General features: G+C 42.3%; 1 protein-coding gene, 1 long non-coding RNA gene and 1 pseudogene across 2 annotated transcripts; 2 read left to right on the top strand and 1 right to left on the bottom strand.

Moving 5' to 3' along the window:
- The first annotated feature begins 1275 nt into the window (after window positions 1-1275).
- LOC126787386 (licodione synthase-like) lies at window positions 1276-16564 on the top strand (annotated as a pseudogene).
- Window positions 13102-15421, bottom strand: LOC126786052 (uncharacterized). The gene is made up of 3 exons (XR_007671165.1): window positions 15070-15421; window positions 14757-14907; window positions 13102-13907 (listed from the first exon to the last, which is right to left on the bottom strand). It is a non-coding gene; the product is annotated as an uncharacterized LOC126786052 (long non-coding RNA).
- A 2250-nt stretch (window positions 16565-18814) lies between the features above and the next one.
- LOC126786005 (licodione synthase-like) lies at window positions 18815-22693 on the top strand. Its single transcript, XM_050511705.1, has 2 exons — window positions 18815-19714; window positions 22034-22693. Exons 1-2 carry the CDS (start codon window positions 18815-18817, stop codon window positions 22691-22693), a joined length of 1560 nt encoding a protein of 519 aa, XP_050367662.1.
- The last annotated feature ends 86 nt before the right edge of the window (window positions 22694-22779 follow it).

Below are 22779 nucleotides of genomic sequence, written 5' to 3'. Positions count from 1 at the left end.
CCCTCATCCACACATCATAGAAAAGACAACTGATTTTGAAATTGATGTAAACAAGGTATTATCTGATGAAGATAGAAACCCCAAAAATGATTATGATAATGCTAGTGTGTGGAGCGGGGTAGCAACTCCAGGTAGTTCAGATGATGGTAATGGTGATGGTAGTGGTGGAAGTCAACAAGGTGGCGGAGATACAAGGTTTGAATATGGACAATCTTATGTAAGTGGAGGATTTGAGAAGTTTACTTATGAAAGTAATTTTGATCATTCTACTCAAGATGAGGTTCATGAATCTAGAGTAGGTGGTCATGGTGCGCAACAGCAGAATATGTGCTGGAGGAGGACAAGAAGAGTCATTGATGATCAAAATATTTCATCTAGTGTTACTTTAGTTGCCTTAAGTTTTGATTCTATATTGATAGAGCACATAGTATAGTGGGATGTCAGACAAATCACATGAAATCAAAATATCAATCTGGTTATCTTATTTACGATTATGGTCAATTTAGAAACGTATATGATTAATCATCAAGTTAGATTTATCTTTACTATTCCCTTCTTGGAGAATTTGTCGATAGTTCGAAAGAGATATATCTATCATGTTAACCATTACAATTCGTACTATTTAGCTTGTATGTCTTGGGCAGAGTATTGTAGTTTTATTGACCAACGTGCGTTTTTTCAAGCACCTAGAGTCTTTTTAGTACTAAATAAAGTTAATAATTATATATGTTTGCAGAGGCGGATCTAGAAGTAAAATCTAGTCTATGTTAATTACTCTCTTAGAAGATTTTTTTTGTCAATATCGTTTTTGGTGTTTTCTTAATTTTTATTTTGATCAAATGATTTTTCATTCGGTCTAAAACCCCAAGTTTCTTGGAGGAGGAAAAAATGGGGGAAACAACAAGAAGCAAGGTAGTAAATGCTAATAGAATATAGGAAAAGAAGGGTAAAAAAATAAAACATAGAAGAAAATTGTAAAAAATGGGTGGGATTCGAACTAAGGATGAAGTGCATACTCCTAGGATACATGTGACAACATAACTGACATGTTCATTAGTACTAGGTGTAGAAAGAAAATATATAATTGTCTCTGGGCTGCAGCTTAGGTCGCCTACTGAATAGATCCGCCCATGTATATTTGTATGTAATTTAATAATAAATAAATAATTTCGGAACATGAACAATATGTTTTTTCAAATATCCTCAATATATATCCGATGTATTCGATATTTTTTTAACAAACGATATATATATATACCGATACCAATATTTTAAATCTTGCCTCCAGGCCCCTTAGCCTTGCCCTTCATCGGCCACCTGCACTTGCTCAGCTCTATAATCCACCACTCCTTCCATATACCTTCATTACACTTTGGCCCATTATTCTCCCTGCGCCTCGGCTCTGTCCCATGCATTGTTGTAACCTCATCGGAGCTCGCAAGAGAGTGCCTAAAAACACAAGAACTCACTTTCATAAATCGCCCCAAAACAATAGTTGTGGAACGTATCTCCTACAATGCCGGAGCTCGCAAGAGAATGCCTTAAAACACAAGAACTCACTTTCATAAATCGCCCCAAAATAGTAGTTGTGGAACATATCACCTACAATGCCGGAGCTCGCAAGAGTGCCTTAAAACTCAAGAACTCACTTTCATAAATCGCCCCAAAACAATAGCTGTGGAACGTATCACCTACGATGCTTCGTTTATCTTTGGACCCCATGGACCGTACTGGAAGTTCATCAAGAAGCACACAATGAATGAGCTTTGCTATTTGTATTCCTTGACAGATGTCCACAGTAACTTCACATCATGTACTGGCCTGTATTTTAAACAGAGTTGAGAAATAATGTAAATGAAAGCCACCTAAAGAGTATACAAAATACAGACTATCAACAAAAATACTGTTGGCATAGGCTTATGCCCGCCATAATCAGCACAACTATCAGCGCATTAAGGCTAATATATAGCACAATCTTACAATACTGACAGCGAGTCAGCCGCACCAGCTACGCAATGGGCCTCCATGCGGTCCAAACTGACTACAGACGCGCCCTCACGCGCATCTTAAAAAAGACTCCAGAGAACACCTTAATCGGACGTCGTCCCACACCTAAAAATAGGTAAACGATCTACCTCAACTCAACAATAAAAGGTCAAACTCTTGACCTCATAAGGTAAGTACACTAAATCCCTTACTGTAACTCTGCATAAATGATCACCATCCTAACTTAAGCGTCGGAGAGTTGAAGACTACGCCGCCGTGGTCTCTACTTTAACGACGTGTGCCATTTGTGACAGGGAAAAGACAAGGAGTACAACGTATCTCATCCACAAAGAATACGGCGTACTAAACCGAGTGCTATCACAACATTAACATTGGCGTCGTCTGTGGCAAACCGCAACAAAAAGTCACCAAAAACCACATGCAGCACTTAGCCAAAGAACTACACTTCGACATGGGCACTATCAATCCCTCCCCCTCCACTCCGGCAGACGATCATATCGAAGACATCATAGACCTTAGCCTCAACCACCCCTACCTTCCGTCAACGACCCTATCATCCTCACACCTACACCCGGAACGGTCGTCAGCACTAACGTGACTCCGGATCCGGCAACCGCCGCGAGAATGGAAAACATGGCCCGAGATCTAGCCGAATGCCAGCAGCGCGAGGCACTTGAACGCGAGAAGGCAGCAACTCTGCAGGGCGAGCTCGACAGGATGCGAGCACAGCTCGAGCGGGCCGAGCGCAGTCATTTACATGGTGAGTCACAACGCGAGGGCAGCGCGCAAACGAGAGGACGAGAACAAGTTCACTTGAGCATCAGCTTGACTCCCTCCGAACTCGCCAAGAAGCGGCCACCAACACCACGGCGTATTCGCAACCGTGAGGAAGGGAGCACGAGCGTCACCTCCCGCTCTAGACCCCACACAACTGCTCACAACAGCGAGTCAGCCACGCTAACTCTGATATTGCAGCGACTAACCGCAATAGAATAACGAGATGCCAATCCACGGTGCCAACCAGTGTTCGCAGCCAGGCCGGGCCCCTTCACCACGAGAATAATGAACACCGTGCGCCCTTCCCAATCCAAGAGCCCAAAAATTACGCCGTACACAAGCGAAGGCGATCCATTCCGGCACATCGATAACTTCAAGAAAGTCACCGCCAGCAGAGAATTCGACGACGCCACCTTGTGCCACCTGTTTAGCGAAAACTAGATAGGGATGCCATGAATTGGTTCTTCGAACAACCGGCGAACTCTATGGATTCTTTCGCGTAGTTGACCACATCATTTCTCAATCAGTTCATCCTCATGACCGGAGCCGCCCACACAACTGATGGCCTATTTCAAGTAAAGCAAGAAAGCATGGAAACGTTGGGTGCCTTCGTCATGCGATGGCAGACAGCAGCATCCACATGTCGGAACCTGAACAAAACGCTCGCCTTGGCCGCATTCAAGGAAGGACTGCGGTCAGAGAACTTCCTATTCCATATCAACGTGGACCCTCGAATGCACGACGCCACATATGATGACATCATGACTAAAGCAGTACGATACGCTCAGGCGAAATACGTCACATACGGGGAAAAGCGAACCCCAGTACCATCAGACAAAAGCACTGCGCCGCAGGCATCTGTACACACAATCCATCTCCAGCACAAGCTCTTCCCTAACACAGAAACCATAGCAAGGGCTACAAAAGAGAGTGGCATCAGGCCAATCACCGTGACACGCGCAACAACGATCGGCACAGAGGCCGGGATAAGAACATGAGACTTGGCAGTGAACGTCGCGACAACAGAGACCCTCGCCAAGTTAACGCGATGGGATGCCGTAGTGACCACACACCGCCTAGGGAAGAAACCTTAGAGAACTTTTTTCGAAAGCATCAGGGGACGCTGAGGAAACCAGCAAGACCACTACGCCCTTAAACCGAAGCAGAAACTGGTAAGTGGTGCAGATTTCATGAAAATATAAGCCATAACACGAATAATTGCCGCACCCTCCCTACACTAAGAGCCAATGGCGACACGGGGGTTCGCCCGGCGCAGCAAATGGCACAGTAGAACGTGGTGGCCGTAGTTGAGAACCTGCGCCGCATCAACGTAATAAAGGGAGGAGCCCCGATGACAAACATGTCTAACCGTGCAAAAAAGCGTTTTTACCGCAGCAACCACCCAAGGCAGGTGTACGCCATCACAGGAGGAAACGCCAAGCGACAGAAGGAAGGATGGAAGCAGATCACCTTCACTGAGGAAGAGGAATTGACATCTCCTTACCCAATGACGACCCCTTCCTCATCGACGCAGTCTTGGGCGAACAATGGGACGTAAGGAAGATGATGATCGACACGGAGTCTGCAGTCAACGTCCTATTCAAGGGATGCTACGAAAAGATGGAGCGTAGTGGCAAGAAGTTAGTGCAGGACCACAAACCACTAATCAGCTTCTCTGGCGACGTAACCCAACCCCTAGGCTCGGATTATATGACAATACGCATAGGGACCGCACCATGCACGGTTTGCGTCGAACCTGAGTTCATCATAGTCGACACTTACAGTTCCTACAACGGGATCATCGGTCGATCTACACTTAACCGGATGTGAACTTTTATTGCTGGACACATGATGTTCATAAAATTCCCAACTCCGCATGGAACATGACAGGTCCGGGGTTCACAATCCGTAGCAAAAGATTGCCAAACACGCGCGATTCGACAGACGCGCAACAGACACGAAATCCTGGCAGTGCATGCCGCAGAAAACTTGATCGACAAGGTCGTCGACGCACGAGATGGCGAAACATCAAAAGGCAAGAGCAAGCAGAAGGCTAAACCATACGAGGCCAAAACACCGGCAAACCCTGAATCTTCCTTCAAAAGCATCACGCCATTCCCGCACAATCCGGGCCGCAAGATTAAAGTCGGCACAACTCTCAGTCCCACTGTTGAGAGAGACTTAACAAATTTCTTAGACGACAACATGGAAGTCTTTGCATGGTCCTATGAGGACATGCCTGGCATCTCGCCCGACATCATCATGCATGAATTGCATATCAAACCTTCCGCACACCCAATTAAACAAAAGCACCGAAGCTTCGACGACGAAAAAAGCACGGCAATTCGCCAGGAAGTTGACAAATTGAAAGGCATGAGGTTCGTCCGGGAAGTGCAATACCCTGAGTGGATTTCAAACTGTGTTATGGTCCGTAAAGCCAATGGTAAATGGCGAATGTGTGTGGATTACAAGAACGTAAACAAAGCATGCCCAAAAGACAGTTTCCCCTACCTAGAATTGACCAGCTAATCGATGCAACAGCAGATCATGAGTTGATAAGCTTGATGGACGCCTACTCCGGGTACAATCAAATACGCATGAACCCTGCGGATCATGAAGCTACGACCTTCGTTACTGAAAGAGGCCTATACTGTTATAACGTCATGCCCTTCGGTTAAAGAATGCATGCGCTAGGTATGTGCGTTACGTCACACAAATGTTTGACCAATACATCGGTCGGGAAATCGAGGTATACATCAATGACATGTTGGCCAAGAGCATAAAGGCCGAAGACCACGTAGCCAAGCTCCGAACCATCTTCAATGTGCTCAAAAAATACAAGATGCGACTGAACCCGGAGAAATGTTTTTTTGGCGTAATAACAAGTAAGTTCCTGGGCTACATCGTCAGTCAACGTGGCATAGAGGCAAATCCTGAAAAGATACAAGCCATCCTGGATATGGCGCAGCCAGTACTTAAGAAGGACGTAGAAGCTCTCCAAGGCAGACTCGTGGCACTATCTCGATTCATATCAAGACTGACCGACAAGTGTGAGCCATTCTTCAAACTGTTAAAACGCTCCAAGAGCAAACTGATCGAATGGACACCGGACTGCCAAGAAGCCTTTCAGGGATTAAAAGACTACCTCGCCGCAGTATCATTACTGTCGACCCCACAGCCAGGAGAACCTCTATACCTTTACCTCGCAGTATCCACAACCAAGGTCAGCAGTGCCTTAGTTCGCCGCGATGGAACTAAAGAATTGCCAGTTTTTTACGCAGGCAGGGCCATGAACGGCCCAGAGACAAGATATCCAACACTGGAACAATTAGCCCTTGCGCTCATCGTAGCAGCTAGACGACTGCGCCACTACTTCCAAGATCATAGCATCCACGTACTTACAAACCAGCCTCTCAAACAAGTACTACAGAATCCAGAACACTTCGGGCGACTCAGGAAGTGGGCTATCGAGCTGACAGAATTCGACATCGAATACAAGCCACGACCTGTCATAAAAGGACAAGCCGAAGCTGATTTTATTGCAGAAATGATCCCCCGAGATACGATGGAAGTGGTACCATATGATGTCATCAACCCCATCAAGATTTCGCCATGAAACTTGCATGTAGATGGCTCCAGCTGCGCCAAATCTAGCGGAGCGGGGATTATCTTGAGCGGACCGGAGGGACTCGAACTCGAGTATGCTCTAAAATTCAACTTTGCTGCCTCCAACAATGTAGCAGAGTACGAAGCATTAATTGCGGGACTACAGTTGGCCCTCAGCACGGGTGCCACCAGCATTAACGTATTTAGCGACTCTCAGCTCGTAGTCAATCAAATCACTGGGTCCTTCACTGCCAAAGATGAGCAATTAGCAGGCTACCTGGCGTACGACACAACGCTATTAAAACGATTTAAATTCTACCACATCAATCAAATACCAAGGGCCAATAACGCAAGGGCGGACTCCTTAGCAAGACTCGCCACGACGCAACCACACCAATGCCACAAGGATACCAAGGTTGAAGTTCTCCACCATCCCTCCATCTCCCAGACCTTACAGCAGATATGCCAGGTAGAGCGCGACCAAGCCTCATGGATGGATGAGATAATAACATTCAAGCGTAACGGCAGGCTACCCGAAGACGGGACTGCGGTAAAGCAACTAAGGAGGCGAGCGGTAAGATATTATTTGCGGAATAACATGCTTTACCGCCAAGGTCTGCTGAACGCCGACCTGAGATGCGTCACAACCAAAGAAGGCAAGCAGATCTTAAACGAAATCCACAACGGTGATTGTGACAACCATTACGGCAGCCGCGCATTAGTTGCAAAGACACTCCGCACAGGATATTATTGGCCCACACTAGCCTCCGATGCACAGGAACTCGCCAGATCTTGCCACAAATGTCAAATTCACGGACCCATACAACGCCAACCCTCAGAACCGCTATCTTACATATTCAGCCCATGGATCAACTGCCTCTGGGGAATGGATCTGATTGGTCCACTTCCGGTCGGGAAATGCCAATTCAAGTGGGTCATTGTGTGCATCGATTATCATTCCAAATGGATCGAAGTTACGCCTCTGACCGCCATTACAACGGAGAAGGTCCAAAACTTCCTGCAACGCAGCATCTTCTACCGCCACGGTACGCCGGAGTCCATCATCACAGATAACGGCACAAAATTCAATAACGACCACCTTATCACATGGTGCAGGGCAAGAGGGACTAAGCTCAAATTCGCATCCGTAGCACACCCCAGAACTAACGGGCAAGTAGAAGCCGCTAACAAGTTGATCAAAGGCCTCCTTAGGAAAAAACTGGATGAAGCCAAAGGACTTTAGCCCGAAAAACTCGACGAAGTACTATGGGCAATCCGTACCACACCAACAGAAGCCACGGGCAAAACTACCTTCTGCCTAATGTACGGCACGGAAGCAGTCCTTCCCATCAAAGTAATTCAGCCAACGCAACGGGTTTCGCTGTTCGACCCCGACACCAATACGGAAAATATGCAAATTGATAAAGATCTCTTGGAAGAGAAACGCATCGCAGCGCACCGTCATAACATCCAGAACAAACAACGCGTGGCACGCTTCTATAACTCCAGAGTCAAGAGCAGGACACTACAACTAGGCGACTGGGTCCTAAAGAAGGTCCAAGCAAAGGTCACTGGACTACGCCCGAGATGGGACGGACCATACAAAATAGTCGAAATCGTGGCACCAAACACGTATTTCCTAGTGGACAAGTACGGAGAGAGATTAGCTCATCCTTGGAACATGGAACAGCTTAAGTACTACTACAAGTAGGGGTCCGCGCGTAGCGCAAGACAGAGACTTGGACTGATTGAGTACTTACGGCACACTGTCAAAGCTATCTTTGTACAAAACGGCTATGGCCAGGCTATCAATGAAATGAGGAATTTTTCAAACCATTGATCCTTACTACGCTAGCGTACTACGATAATTAAATTCCTTCGACAGACTATTTCATTGTGCGCACAACAAAGATAGCATTAAGCATGTAGCCAAAAGTATAAGATAACAATCACATAACATTGCTACGGCAATAATATAAACAAAATCATTTGGACCAAAAGACAACTTCTATTCATTAAAGATATCAAGCTCGGCACAAAGGCCATTACCAAAAAAAAATTACAGAAATTTTTTTTTACAGAAACGGAAATGAAGCACTACGAGGACGAGTGACGCATTACAAAAGTCTATTATCACCCCATCCTACTCCTCCCTCGCAGCTTGATACGCCGACATAGCTCAGGCCGCATCGCTGGTACTCGCAGCCTCTAGCTCCGCCGCTTGCCCCGATTCACCTTGCGGCAGTTGTGCATCCTGATGCTCTGAGAAGGAGGAGTAGGAGAAGGGGTCTCCGGATTAGAATCAGACCTGTCATTATCACAAGATAAACCAGAAGAAGAATAATCAGAAATTTTCTTACCATCTTCCCTCTGCACTTCGGTCTCCGTAGTAGCAGCAGGCTGTGAAAAGGGCGGAATGACCTCATGCGGCATTGGTGGCGCTTCCAAGCCCTTCTCCGCTAGCCGAACCTCATAATCCGCAAGATCCAACATCTCCAACTCCTGGAACTGCGCTATCATATCACCCACGACCGTGACGTAGTACCCTTCCAGGTACGCGGTCATTTCCGCAGATGATTTGAAGGCAGCCACTGCGCTGGATGCGGCCTCATCCGCTACGCGGGCCTTTTTGGTCTCCGCGTCCTCCCTCACCCGCCTAACGAGCTCCTCGGCCTCCGGAAGGGCAGATTGTGCCGCATCCTTTTCCGCGGCCATCTCCTAGGCAAGCGACTCAGCCACCTCCCGACGGGCAACCTCCTGCCGAAGGTCCTCCTAGAGGTTCGCCGCATTCTCCAACTTGGTTTTAGCATTGGCCAAGTCGTTTTCGAGAAATAAAACCCTCGTCGCATGACTGCTATTCTGCTCGATCACTTCAGCAAGATGACGCTGCGCCTCAAGAGCATCCCGCTCGGCGTCGAGCAAGTAGAACACCATCTTAGCCGCCCTCGTCATAACAAGACCAAGTGGGCTTCGCAACTCAAGACCGGACCCTTCAGGTCGCCGCAGTCCTCCGAGCCCGGCACACTGACTGAGCAAGACCAGCTTCTCCAATTCCGGAGCTCCCAGTTGGCTCAAGGGACTACGATCCAGCGATGACAGATCCTCATAGACCAGAGAATCCGTAAAGGTGAGAGGCGCACCTGCGTAGTCCTCTATCTTTTAGGAGGCGGAGCTTCCACCATTATATCCTCATCTTCGGGAGCAGCAGAGGACTTCGTTTTCCTTCAAGATGCGCCCGCCTTCTGCACCTTCTTCTTTCTCCCGGTTTCTTAGGACACCGCCGGATCAGCCAAATGCGGATCGACATCAATGCGGCCTACTCCTTCCGCATCGCTCCGGCGCGGCAACCCTTGCTCGTTTGGCAGGCTCACATGAGAGGGAATAGGTAGATCCACGACCTGCGGGGAATCCTCGACCCGCTTCGCTGAGACATTCACATTCTTCGTGGACGCCGCCACTTTCTTCGACATAACGCATCGTAACATCGTTACCGCTAGCCATTTGGTATCCGGCGTTACGTCGGGATCTTCCTGCTGCAAAAATCTCGCGTAGCAGATACGCTCCGACTTCTCAAAATTCCTATTCACCGAGAGCGTCGTAGCTACACACGTAGCAACAAATTAGTACGCCATAAACAAAGAATAGAAGACTGAAAAACGTAGCACTTTTACTTACGATGGCGACAGAGTAATCCTTCCTCGAACAAGAGGTACGGGTTCGTCAGTACCTTCAAATCGTGGACTAGGTCCTCATCTTGGCACCTCCAAAGGTATGTCACACGATTCACTCGATCGACTTCCCGCTCCGACAACACCAACCTCCTTCCCGCTGCGCAAAAAAAAAAAGGAGCGTCAGCAAGCAGTTATTCCGTAGCGACAAAATTTAGTAAAACATTAAAACCTACAATTAATGGCTTGAAACCGCAAGGGAATACACTTCTCTGGGAGATATTCTACCCCGTTAATGCGCCCATATTCTCATCCTCTCTCTACTACGAAGCTGTTTTTCCTCCAATTAGCTTCCGAGGTGGGCCAGTTCTCTAAGACTTGGAACTCACTACGCACAGTCCCTCCGTTACCATTCCGCTGGTTATAATCCACCTTGAAAAAATGGAGCACCTCTACCGCAGTAGGAGACGAACACCCTGAGAGGTGGAAGAGCGAGCAGAGACCGAGAAGAACTCGCCACATGTTGTAGCTGACTTGACCAAAAGCCAAACCAAACTCCGCCACAAGACACTGCAGGCGCGGATCCAACGGTAACTACACCCCAAGCCGTAGTACGGAAAGACTTATTAGCGCATACCCGATAGGCAGCATAGAACCAAACTCATCACGCCGAATTGCACGGGCAACGATCGTGGCAGGCAACTTAAACTCCTCCACGTAGCCATCCACCGCGACAGAGTCAGCTTCATGCGGTTCTTCCACCTCTGACCTCTGCACTCCGCCATCTAACCAACGCCTTACATGCGCTGGGCTCAGTGTTGGGCCTAAAGTACTAGTCCCCGAGGCACTCGCGATACGCTCTGAGACGCCTTGATCTTGGCCCAAAGTGAGATTCACATCACTTTCTCCAACCTCCTCATGTTGTGACTCCATGGTGCTTGACGACTCACTCGTGTCCCAATTCGCCAGCACTCTTGCAAAGACAGAGGCACGATCTTCACGGCGCAAGTCGTTCCCACCGCTACGCCGCACCAAGTCCAAGTAGTTGGCCTCCAATTCACTAGTCCACGACCAAGAGGATGACGACGCGGACCAACTTCCCTCTGCAGACGCGAAATCGATGTCAGTTAGTATATTTTTCCTAGGCATTACACCGCAGCAAGCAACACCGAAGTCAAAGGCGAACAACCTAGAACTAGAAGTCAGAAAGTCAGTCAGATCTATCCTACGAACCTCGCAAGAACGAGTTTGAAGAACATGAAGAACATGAAGAACACGAAGAACATCAAACCCAGTTAACGGCGAAAACCCATCAGTACCGCCCGTACAAACACCCCACTTGGCCGGAAAACACCCATCCAAAGATTAAATAGACCCAAAACCTACCAATTTGCCGGAAAAAACCCAAACCCAAAACCACTGATTTACCCTATAAACACAAATCTACCAACAAACAACCAAAGCCACAAGCCGTATAAAGGAGATTCAGATCAGAAACATACCTCAAAAAACCGATTCACACAAAGATCCCGATGAGTTTCTTCCAAACATGAAGGAAAGCATACGAGAGCAAAAGAGAGGGAACGAGAGAATTTGGATTTCGAAAACTTGGATCTGTCGATAATGACAGCCATTCTATCCCTTTCACCCTTTTATACTAAACTCCATCTCACATCTCGCCCGTTGATTTCTCAAAAGCATTCCTTAACCGTCAGATCCAGAAAACCGTTACTCACATCTTAGCCGTCGACCCAAGAGACATCGCTCCAGATCTCGCCACGTGGCATGAGTTACAGAGACAATGTTTCGGTTACACACGCCTTAATTACATGCAATAACTGTCTTCTCGGATAACGTCACCCCACGAAATTGAATCGTTCACGAAACATCCGCCCAATGCATGTACGACACTTGCTGCCCACAGAGCGAATGACGCTGCTCTCAACCTACAAAAACTACGCTCAAAGATAGCGATGAAAGACGTCCTACGCGTAAGAATTTACTACACTTAAAGATAGCGATGAAAGACGTCATACGCGTAAGAATTTACTACGCTATGACGGACGCACTACGCTCAAAGATAGCGATGAAAGACGTCCTACGCGTAAGAATCTACTACGCCATGACGGACGCACTACGCTCAAAGATAGCGATGAAAGATGTCTTACGCGTAAGAATTTACTACGCTATAACGAACGCATTACGCTCAAAGATAGCAATGAAAGACGTCCTACGTGTAAGAATCTATTACGCTATGACGGACGCACTACGCTCAAAGATAGCGATGAAAAACGTCACACGCGTAAGAATTCACTACGCTATGACGGACGCACTACGCTCAAAGAGAGCGATCAAACGTACTACAGAAAACATGACTCGGCTACAACAGAAGCACTGAAACCAACCAATACCCAAAGAGGTTCGACACGGCTCATTACACCATCAAACAACTCGGCATTCCTTAACCGGGGAGTGGGGGGACTACGAGAGGGTCAGTGAGACCCATTGCTGATTATGGCAAAACGATCAAATATTAACTCCCCAGTCAAGAAATTACCTCCCTGGACTGGGAACTTGGGGGGACTTGTTGGCATAGGCTTATGCCCGCCATAATCAGCACAACTATCAGCACATTAAGGCTAATATATAGCAGTCTTACAATACTGACAGCGAGTCAGCCGCACCAGCTACGCAATGGGCCTCCCCGCGGTCCAAACTGACTACGGACGCGCTCTCACGCGCATCTTAAAGAATACTCCAGAGAACACCTTAATCGGACGTCGTCCCACACCGAAAGATAGGTAAACGATCTACCTCAACTCAATAATAAAAGGTCAAACTCTTGACCTCATAAGGTAAGTACACTAAATCCCTACTGTATCTCTGCATAAATTATCACCATCCTAACTTAAGCGTCGAAAAGTTGAAGACCACGCCGTCGTGGTCTCCACTTTGACGACATGTGCCATTTGTGACAGGGAAAAGACAAGGAGTACGGCGTATCTCATCCACAAGGAATACGGCGTATCTCATCCACAAGGAATACAGCGTATCTCATCCATAAGGAATACGGCGTACTAAACCGAGTGCTATCACAACATTAACAAATACATACTATAAATAATGTAAGCTCGTAGGATGAATTCAAAGTCTTGTGTAATCAGTAACCTAAAGCGTAATAAAACGAGTGCAATTGAGAAAATGATAAGAAAACATTCTGAAATTAATAAATTTAATTACAATAAGAATACTTTGAAAAGTCTTCAGAGTTGACCACAAGTATGCAAATATGTGATGCATTTTCAAATCTTGAGAAAAAATGAAACTGAGGCCCTGATTTAAGAAACACTGATTTATTCTCTTTCCAGGGAGTATATCATCCTTAAGATAAAGGTAAAATGAACCGAAGTGCTTGAACATGTATATGCTTTCATGTGAATAAAAAACAATGCAACAAATCCATTAAATCAAGGTCAATAATCTCACTGGGGAATTAGTCAGAGTGTTGGGGCCCCAATATTTCAAGGCAGAAAGATCATAAGCTCTGGTTGCAGCCTCTATGCCCATGCAAATTACATATGTTATTCAAGGATCAACTCGACATATATGTGCACAATAATAGCAAGCTCCATAAGGTACTTTAGAGAACTGAAGCCACTAACTTACCCAAGTTAAACACAATTAGCAACTATAGATCAATTCACAGATCCAGAGACATACACAAAAATAACATGAAAAAATAAATTTATATAGCAGAGAGAGAGAGAGAGACTTGGCTTTCCCTTCTTATTCTGGTTGCAGGTACTCTTATCCCAGAGATGAGCTTCGTACCGATCCGTCCACCTATGCCTACAGTTGCAACAACAACAAAAAACCAATCAACTTCCACAATCGAAAGGTTTAATGTGCTTCTTTTCCTTGAAATTATTAACAACTATATCAAATGTTCTTCGTTTTCTGACTAATAAGCAAAAAAAAAAGTCATAGTTTTAGTTCAGAAAATAAAATTAACAAACTCAGGCTCATACATTTCGTTTTTGTGTATCTGCATGTGTCCAGTTCATTTAAGCCATTGATTACAATTGGAAAAATAAAATGTGATAAGAAGGCAGAAGGGGGGTTGAGGTTTATAAAACACAACTTAACAAACCATCAGAATGTGATCTTAATCATCTTAAAGCAAGAATGTGGCTTAGACTTGAACTCGTAGCATCATGCGCAGTTCTATTACATACTGCATTGTTAAAGTTTTCTCATCAAATTAGTTTTACTTCTAGTCTTTTAGACAAAATACTCTCAGACCGTATGGTATATGAACTCTTCATGGCCTTGGATATTTTGTAGCACTCTGGTATGTATAACTATTGGATAGTTGTACTTTCATTAATGTTGAACTTATATAGATCTCTGTGATGCCAAACTAGAAAACAGTCATATCAGCTATGATGCCAAACAATGATAAAAGATTACACTCCACTAGCTTCAAAACATCATGAAAAATCGGAAGATTACCTCATGCAACCTCACAATATTAGGATGCCTGAAAATCTTCATTATCGAAATCTCTCTTATAATATGTAACACAATTTCAACTAAAACTTAGCCAAATCCATCATCACAAACAAGGATTGGATCTGAACTCAAACAGATTCCAAATTCAAAATTAAGATAGAGCAAGTTAATTGAGGAAATGACTACCTGATCAACCATTCTATACTTGAGAATGGTGCTTTTGGCTTACCCTTATACTTGCTTACATTTACCTTCGTCTTCTTCATCATCGTCTTCCTTCAGCTCTCATTTCACCACCAACCGAACCTCTCTGATTCTCCGAAACTGAACAAAACACCTAAAATCTCAAACAGAGTCACAATAAAGCTTCAATTTCACTATGGAAATTAAACAAACTCCTCAATCAAATTAAACTGAGATACGCAGCCTCCGAATCGACGATTGAAAAAGGACATACAGATCAGTGGCAACGTGGGGAATATTCATGTGAGATGCTTACCAGGAAATGCGAATATTCCGGTTGCCGGAGAATATTCCACCTCCGAATTCGTCCGTGATAACACCACCACCTTCTCCTCCTTCATCGCACCCGATGTCATTGCTCAATTCCTCCGCCGCAGCCTAACAAAGAGGGAACCGAAGTGGTCAGCGCAGCTGCGTTGTCTTCATTCTTGATCTCACTGTAGTTGTGTGCGGCGCTTCGTAGACGACATTATTTTCCTGGCCATCGGCGTCTCCGAGAATTTATTGATCGGGTTTAGTTTTAGGTCGGAGGCTTCGTCGGCGGAGCTGGACTCGGAGGACATGGCGGGCACAACCGTCGGGAGATATTTGGTGGAATTTGGGTGAAGTTGGAGAGATATTTAGGGCTCTAATCGAGTTTGGAAGAGAGTTCTTCAAAGTCTATTTTTATTATAATCCAAGAACCCTGTAAAGTAAACAACGAGCAACAATAGTAGGGAATTAGGACACTCAAAACACGATGCGCAATAGTGCACGTCATTTTTTTTTTAAAGAAAATACACGATTAACGGCGCACTTTGAAAGCACGTTGTAAATGATATTTTTTCATGGCGCACATCGATGCATACCGTAAATTTTGCGTCGTAAAAACTCAATTATCTTATAGTGTTATAAGCAGTCGTAACGTAGACAAGTTGGTTTCTATTCGAAACCAAGAGTCTCTCCGGCTTCTTAGGTTGTTGGCCAAGAAAGCGGAGAGTCTTGAAGCTGTGAATCTCAATGAGGAGCTACGGAGGATGGGGCACAATGTGATGGGGATGATGTTGATTGGGAAACAATACTCCAGTGCTTCTTCCTGGAAAGAGGAGTGAAGGTTGTAACTTGTAAGATTGTAGGAGATGTGAATTTATGTGATTTTAATTGGGTTTGGAAGAAGTTGGATTTGCAGGATTTGGGAATAAAATTGAGAACGCTCATGGGAAGGTCGATGGTTACTTAGAGATGATCATTGGAAAACGAGAACAACTGAGGAAGGAACGTAAGAAAACCAACGGAGGAGGCAATGTTGAAGAGGAGGAGGCCAAGGATTTTCTTGACACTTTTCTTCATCTGTTGGACAAGCAGATCGAGCCCTGAGAGTGTGGAGCTTGGATTTTCAAGAGTTCACATTAAGGCACTTATTGCGGTAAGATATGTTTCATATCTTTGCTTGATCAATTGAAACAGTATTAACTCATGGAGACCTAAAAACTAAAACTACGTGAAGAAGTCATGATCAATATTCTCATTTTTCTGCAGGTATATGCGTATATATGTGAGACAGAAGTCACAGAACTAATATTACTATTTTGTTTACAAGGATTTGATATCAGCAGGCGATCTAATTGCAATTTCAATAGATTGGGCACTAGCGGGAGCTCATCAATAACCCAAAGGTGCTCGAGAAAGCAAGAGAAGAAATCCATCAGCTTGTTAAAAATGAACGGTTAGTTGAAGAACTGGATGGTCCAAATCTTCCACACATGCAATAAAATCACAAAATTGCACATAGTATTATTTGAGCCTTGGTTACTCCAAGGAGATGTGAACTCCTTAGTCATTCCTCTTGAATTGTTTTTGTGTATTAATAGATATAGCTATCTAAATAATTTAAAATTTATATAAATCAATTTTTTTTCCTTGAAAATTTATCAAGATCTATTTTTAGAATGTCGGATTTTCCTTAAAAGTTAATATTTTAGTAATTGGTTTAAATCTTTGTTTAAATTTTTTAAATTAAGAAACTATATAACTTAGATTTCAATTTTTAATACCTATATATATTAAAATAATATTTAATTAACGTGTCCACTACATGTCCGTGTCCAAAAACATTTCGATATGCCGTGTCTACGTATCGAACCGTGTATGTGTCCGTGATACTTAGCATATAGGCTACACCCACCGCTGTCTTTGATCAGGAAAAGTTCTACAGAATTATTTCAAATTGGCCAATATGTTATCCCCAAAAACACACTACTATTTGTGAACACATGGGCTATTGGAACTTTGGAAGAGACCCTAAATACTGGGAAAACCCATTGGAATTATATCCGGAAAGATTCTTACAAGTTGATGGGATGGATAGAACAAGAAAACTAGATGTAACAGGACAACAGTTTGAATATAATCCTTTTGGGACTGGAAGGACGATATGTACTGGCATGAACTTAAGTATGAAAATGCTACCTGAATTACGGATTCGTCTATGGTGCAGCGCTGCATACCATACATATCGAATCGGACGGTAGATAGAATGTGTTTTAAAATGCACGTGGGGTCCGTAAAGTATATAAATGGTGGATTAGAGGTATGTATAGTATGCAGCGCTACACCATAGAATTTCTCCCTTGATTACTAGCAGCTTTGATTCAATGCTTTGATTAGAAGATCGTTGGACCAAATGGTGAAGTAAACAATGTTCTTAATATGGATGACGGGCCTGGTTAACAGCTCCGAGGGCTCATGATATTGTCTGTGTTCCAGTAACTCGGTTGAATCCACTTGGTTTTACTGACCGTGCATAGGCCTGTAAAAGGTATTAAGGAAATTAAGTGGAACGATTATTAAATAATTATTGTACAAGCAATGTCATTCTACTTGCTTGATCTTTGTAAGAGTGATGGCCGATTGGATTTGTTTCATTCCCTAAAAAAAAGTAGTTGTTCAAGATGTTTAGTAGTACTTGTGTAAGTTGTTTTTTTAGTCATGCTAAGAGCATTTAGGATAAGGAGCTCGGTCGTCTATTCTGCAATTTGATGAAGTCAACGAACAATATTTCTTTAAAAAAAAAAGTTAACGAACAGAATGGTGCAGATCTATGGCTCCTCGATCACTTATAGTTTCTTGTTCACTAGGACTTGTTGCAGCTAGTTTGGATTTTGATCCACAAAACGATATCAATTAATTACATGGTGGGACAAATCTAATTCGTCATGCATGACCAATTTTATTAATACAACGTACGTAGGGGCGAAGCTACTCAAAGGCTTGCATTGTCCATGGCACTCCCTATGTTTTTGATGTATATGTATTTTGTAACTTAACGCGTACAGTTGAGTACTTTCATATAGTTAATGCATTGGCACCTTCATTTCTAATCTCTCTACCTTCGCCACTGAACGTCCTCTAGGATAAGTGATGAAAGTAAGTTTAGGTTTACATATAAAAACTAGGGTGATCCAAACTCTTATAAACTTACAAACTAATTACGTCTCATTTTTTCGTGCATATATTGTCAATAATAAGTTGGTTGTGTACGTGTCTTTGGTCCTGTTATGTGCATTTAGGATACTGAGGTCGTCTAATTGTGCAATATCGACCCTAAACAGTTAATTACATGCAGTAGGTCACTATCATTGGTCCTAAACCAAAGTTAATTAGAAAGAAAAAGCATTGCCGGTAGGCAGCGGACGATTTAGATGTTAATGATTTGATAAAGTCTATAAGGATCTATACATAGGGTGGTGCAGATCTATGGCTCCATACTCAAAAAAAAAAAAAGACTTGTTCACTAGTATTTTTGCAATTCAGAAATTGATCCACAAAGACCAGATGGCTATACTTGAAAGTTGAACTGCATTAAGTAGATAAGTTTGGCGAGACATTAATATCAATTATTTTGACAATGGAACTCCCCAAAAGATATATACATTACTGTATATGGTCTTTAATTATATAGTGAATAATACCCAATCTATTCTTTCTAAAAGCTCATAGCGATCACAAGCATTTTGGTAGTCATGGTACTTGGATTAGTCCTCGTCCTCATCCTTGTTACGTCTATCTTCATCAAAAAGTTCCTTCTGAAACACCATGACTACTTTCCTCCAAGCCCCTTGGCGTTGCCCATCATCGGCCATTTTCATCTCCTCTGCCCTCTCATCCATCGTTCCTTTCACGATCTCTCTATACGCTTCGGTCCCATATTCTCTCTGCGCCTCGGCTCCATCCCATGCATCGTGGTGACCTCGCCGGAGTTGGCAAAAGAAATCCTCAAATCCCACGAGCTCTCCTTCGTAAACCGGCTTCAGACAACCGTGGTCGAAACTATGACCTACAATGCTTCTTTTGCATTTGGACCTTATGGAAATATCTGGAAGTATACCAAGAAGCTGATCGCGAACAAGCTCCTCAGCAGCCGCAGCGTAGACAACTTTGGTGCCATCCGAAACCAAGAGTACATAAGACTTCTAAGGCTGTTGGCCAAGAAAGCCGAGACTTCCGAATCAGTCAACCTCAGTGAGGAGCTGCCAAGACTTAGCCACAATGTTATCGGGCAGATGATGATGGGGAACTATTCTAGTACTTCACGGGCGGAAGAGATGGCATCTGTTGTCCGAGAGGCGACCCAAATTTTCGGGGAGTTCAATTTCAGTGATTTTAATTGGATTTGGAAGAAATTTGATTTGCAGGGATTCCGAAAGAGAACCGAGGCCATACATAAGAAGTTCGATGCATTGGTGGAGAAGGTGATCGCTGAACGTGAAGAGTTGAGGAAGATACAGAAGAAAGGCAACAATATTACAGAAGAAGAGGATGTCAAGGGATTCCTTGATATATTGCTTGATATTGTGGAGAATAAGAGCATTGAGGATTTGGAGGTTGAATTTTCAAGAGATCATGTTAAGGGTCTAATTACGGTATAATTCATCCCTATATTTCTTCTTCTAAACCTAAATCCTATTCCAGACCCTAATTCTAAACCTAAACATAATTTTTAGACGTAGAATACATGCTATGTATATATATGGCACTATAGTGTATGTTTTCTATGCATGCATATGATAAATCATAATTCTGGCTTTGATACTATTTTTTTTAGAAAGGGTTTGATATTAATTAAATGTCGACATATTGGTGAAAGTACTCGTTCATAAACATATGCTTACGTATCTTTGAACGTGCGCGCGTTGGTTCACAGTTCTTACATGTTATATCTTACACAGAACTTGTATCATAATTCTGGTACAAAAATGTCAGTTTGTTCATGATTTTTATACTCTCTTGAACATAATCTAGATTCTCAACTGTTATATTTTAGGGTTAAATACTTGTGACACCCTATACTTTAGGTGTAAAAACAGTTTTGTCCTTCTACTTTCAAATTTAATCTGTATATCCTTTAACTTTTATTTTTTAACAGTTTTGTCCATTCCGTTAATTGACCGTTAAAAAATTCCGTTAAGCCGTTAAAATGTCTAAAATACCCCAAATTCAAATCATATATTTTTTCTTTTTTTCTTATGCCTTTTTTATTTTCTCTTTTGGTCTTTCTTTTTGTTTTTCTTGTTTTTAAATTTCATTCATCATATGTGCTATCAAATATATATAATTGTAATCAACACAAATTATCAAATTAATTGTAAACATCTTATAATCAATTGGATAATGCCTAAAATGACATGTGAGTGCCAATACTCAAATCCAATTATAAACTTCCTTTATATTATGATGCTCTACAAACATATTTTGATTAAGGATTAAATACTTGTGACACCCTATACTTTAGGTGTAAAAATAGTTTTGTCCTTCTATTTTCAAATTTAATCTGTATATCTTTTAACTCTTATTTTTAACAGTTTTGTCCTTCTACTTTCAAATTAAATCTGTATATCCTTTAACTCTTATTTTTTAACAATTTTGTCATTTTTTTAACAGTTTAGTCAATTCTGTTAGTTGGCTGTAGAAAATTTCCGTTAAGTCGTTAAAATGCCTAGAATACCCCCAATTCAAATAAGATTTTTTTCTTTCTTTTCTTATGCCTTTTTTATTTTCTCTTTTGGTTTTTCTTGTTTTTAAGTTTAATTCATAATATGTGCTATTAAATATATATTGTAATCAACACAAATTATCAAATTAATTATAAACAAGAGGAGAATTAATGACAATTGCTTGACATCAAGTTGGAAATAAATAATTTGAAACTATTTATGCATTAAATTATGGATATGATAATATAAGTCTTTTTTTGTCTTAACATTGTAGAAAATAATCAAAATATGTTTGTAGAACATCATAATATAAAGAAGTTTCTAACTGGATTTGAGTACTGGCACTCACATGTCATTTTAGGCATTATCTAATAAAATATTTACAATTAATTTGATAATTTGTGTTGATTACAATTATATATATTTGATAGCACTTATGATGAATGAAATTTAAAAACAAGAAAAAGAAAAAGAAAGACCAAAAGAGAAAATAAAAAAGGCATAAGAAAAAAAGAAAAAAATATATGATTTGAATTGGGGGTATTCTAGACATTTTAACAGCTTAACGGAATTTTTTAACGGTCAACTAACGGAATAGACAAAACTGTTAAAAAATAAGAGTTAAAAGATATACATATTAAATTTGAAAGTAGAAGGACAAAACTGTTTTTACACCTAAAATATAGGGTGTCACAAATATTTAATCCTTTGATTAATTTCTATAATGCTAAGACAAAAAAGACTTCTACTATCATATCCATACTTTGATGCAAAAATAGTTTCAAATTATTTATTTCTAACTTGATGTTAAGCAATTGTCATTAATTCTCCTCTTGTTTACAATTAATTTGATAATTTGTGTTGATTACAATTATATATATTTGATAGCACATATGATGAATTATTTAAAACCAAGAAAACAAAAAGAGAAAATAAAAAAGGCATGAGAAAAGAAAGAAAAAAATCTTATTTGAATTGGAAGTATTCTAGGCATTTTAACGGCTTACCGGAATTTTTTTACGGTCAACTAACGGAATTGACTAAACTGTTAAAAAATAAGAGTTAAAGGATATACAAGTTTAATTTGAAAGTAAAAGGACAAAACTGTTAAAAAATAAGAGTTAAATGATATACAGATTAAATTTAAAAGTAAAAGGACAAAACTGTTTTTACACCTAGAGTATAGAGTGTCACAAGTATTTAATCATATATTTTATCATATATAAGTGACGAAGGTTTTCTTTTTAGGATATGTTTGCGGCCAGCATAGACACGACCTCAATTGCAATGGAGTGGGCGCTAGCAGAGCTTATCAATCACCCAGAGTTGCTTGAGAAAGCAAGGAGTGAGATAGATCGAGTCGTTGAAAAAGAACGGTTAGTCGGAGAATCGGATGTTCCAAAGCTTATTTACATCCAAGCAATTATAAAAGAAACAATCAGGCTACACCCACCATTGACTTCAGTTGCAAGAAAATGTGTAAAGCAATGTAAGGTTGACAAATATGTCATTGCCAAAGACACAACGTTGTTCATAAACACCTGGGCCATCGGAAGAGACCCTAAGTACTGGGAAAAGCCATTAGAGTTCTATCCCGAACGATTCTTACAACTCGACGGGGGTGACAAGGCGACTGCGGTAGATGTTAGAGGGCAACATTTTCAGTTTCTTCCGTTCGGATCAGGAAGGAGGATATGTCCTGGAATAACCTTGAGCATGAAAATGCTACCTGCACTACTTGCAGCTCTGATTCAATGCTTTGATTGGAAAGGTGTCGGGACACATTGCAAGAATAATGTTCTTGAAATGGATGAAAAACCCGGTTTCACGACTCCGAGGGCGTATGATCTTGTTTGTGTTCCTGTAGCCCGCTTCAGTCACCTTAGTATTTTGAATCATGATCCATGAAATTGACTTATAGTCTGAACTTTGAATTATGAACTAGCATACGATATATGTTTGTTGTATTATTATGTACTACGTACAGTATGATC

This window comes from Argentina anserina, chromosome 3, assembly GCF_933775445.1.
Source record: "Argentina anserina chromosome 3, drPotAnse1.1, whole genome shotgun sequence".
Lineage (NCBI taxonomy): Eukaryota > Viridiplantae > Streptophyta > Magnoliopsida > Rosales > Rosaceae > Argentina > Argentina anserina.
The sequence above is the reverse complement of the archived record's forward strand: the minus strand, read 5'-3'. Positions and strand labels throughout refer to the sequence as shown.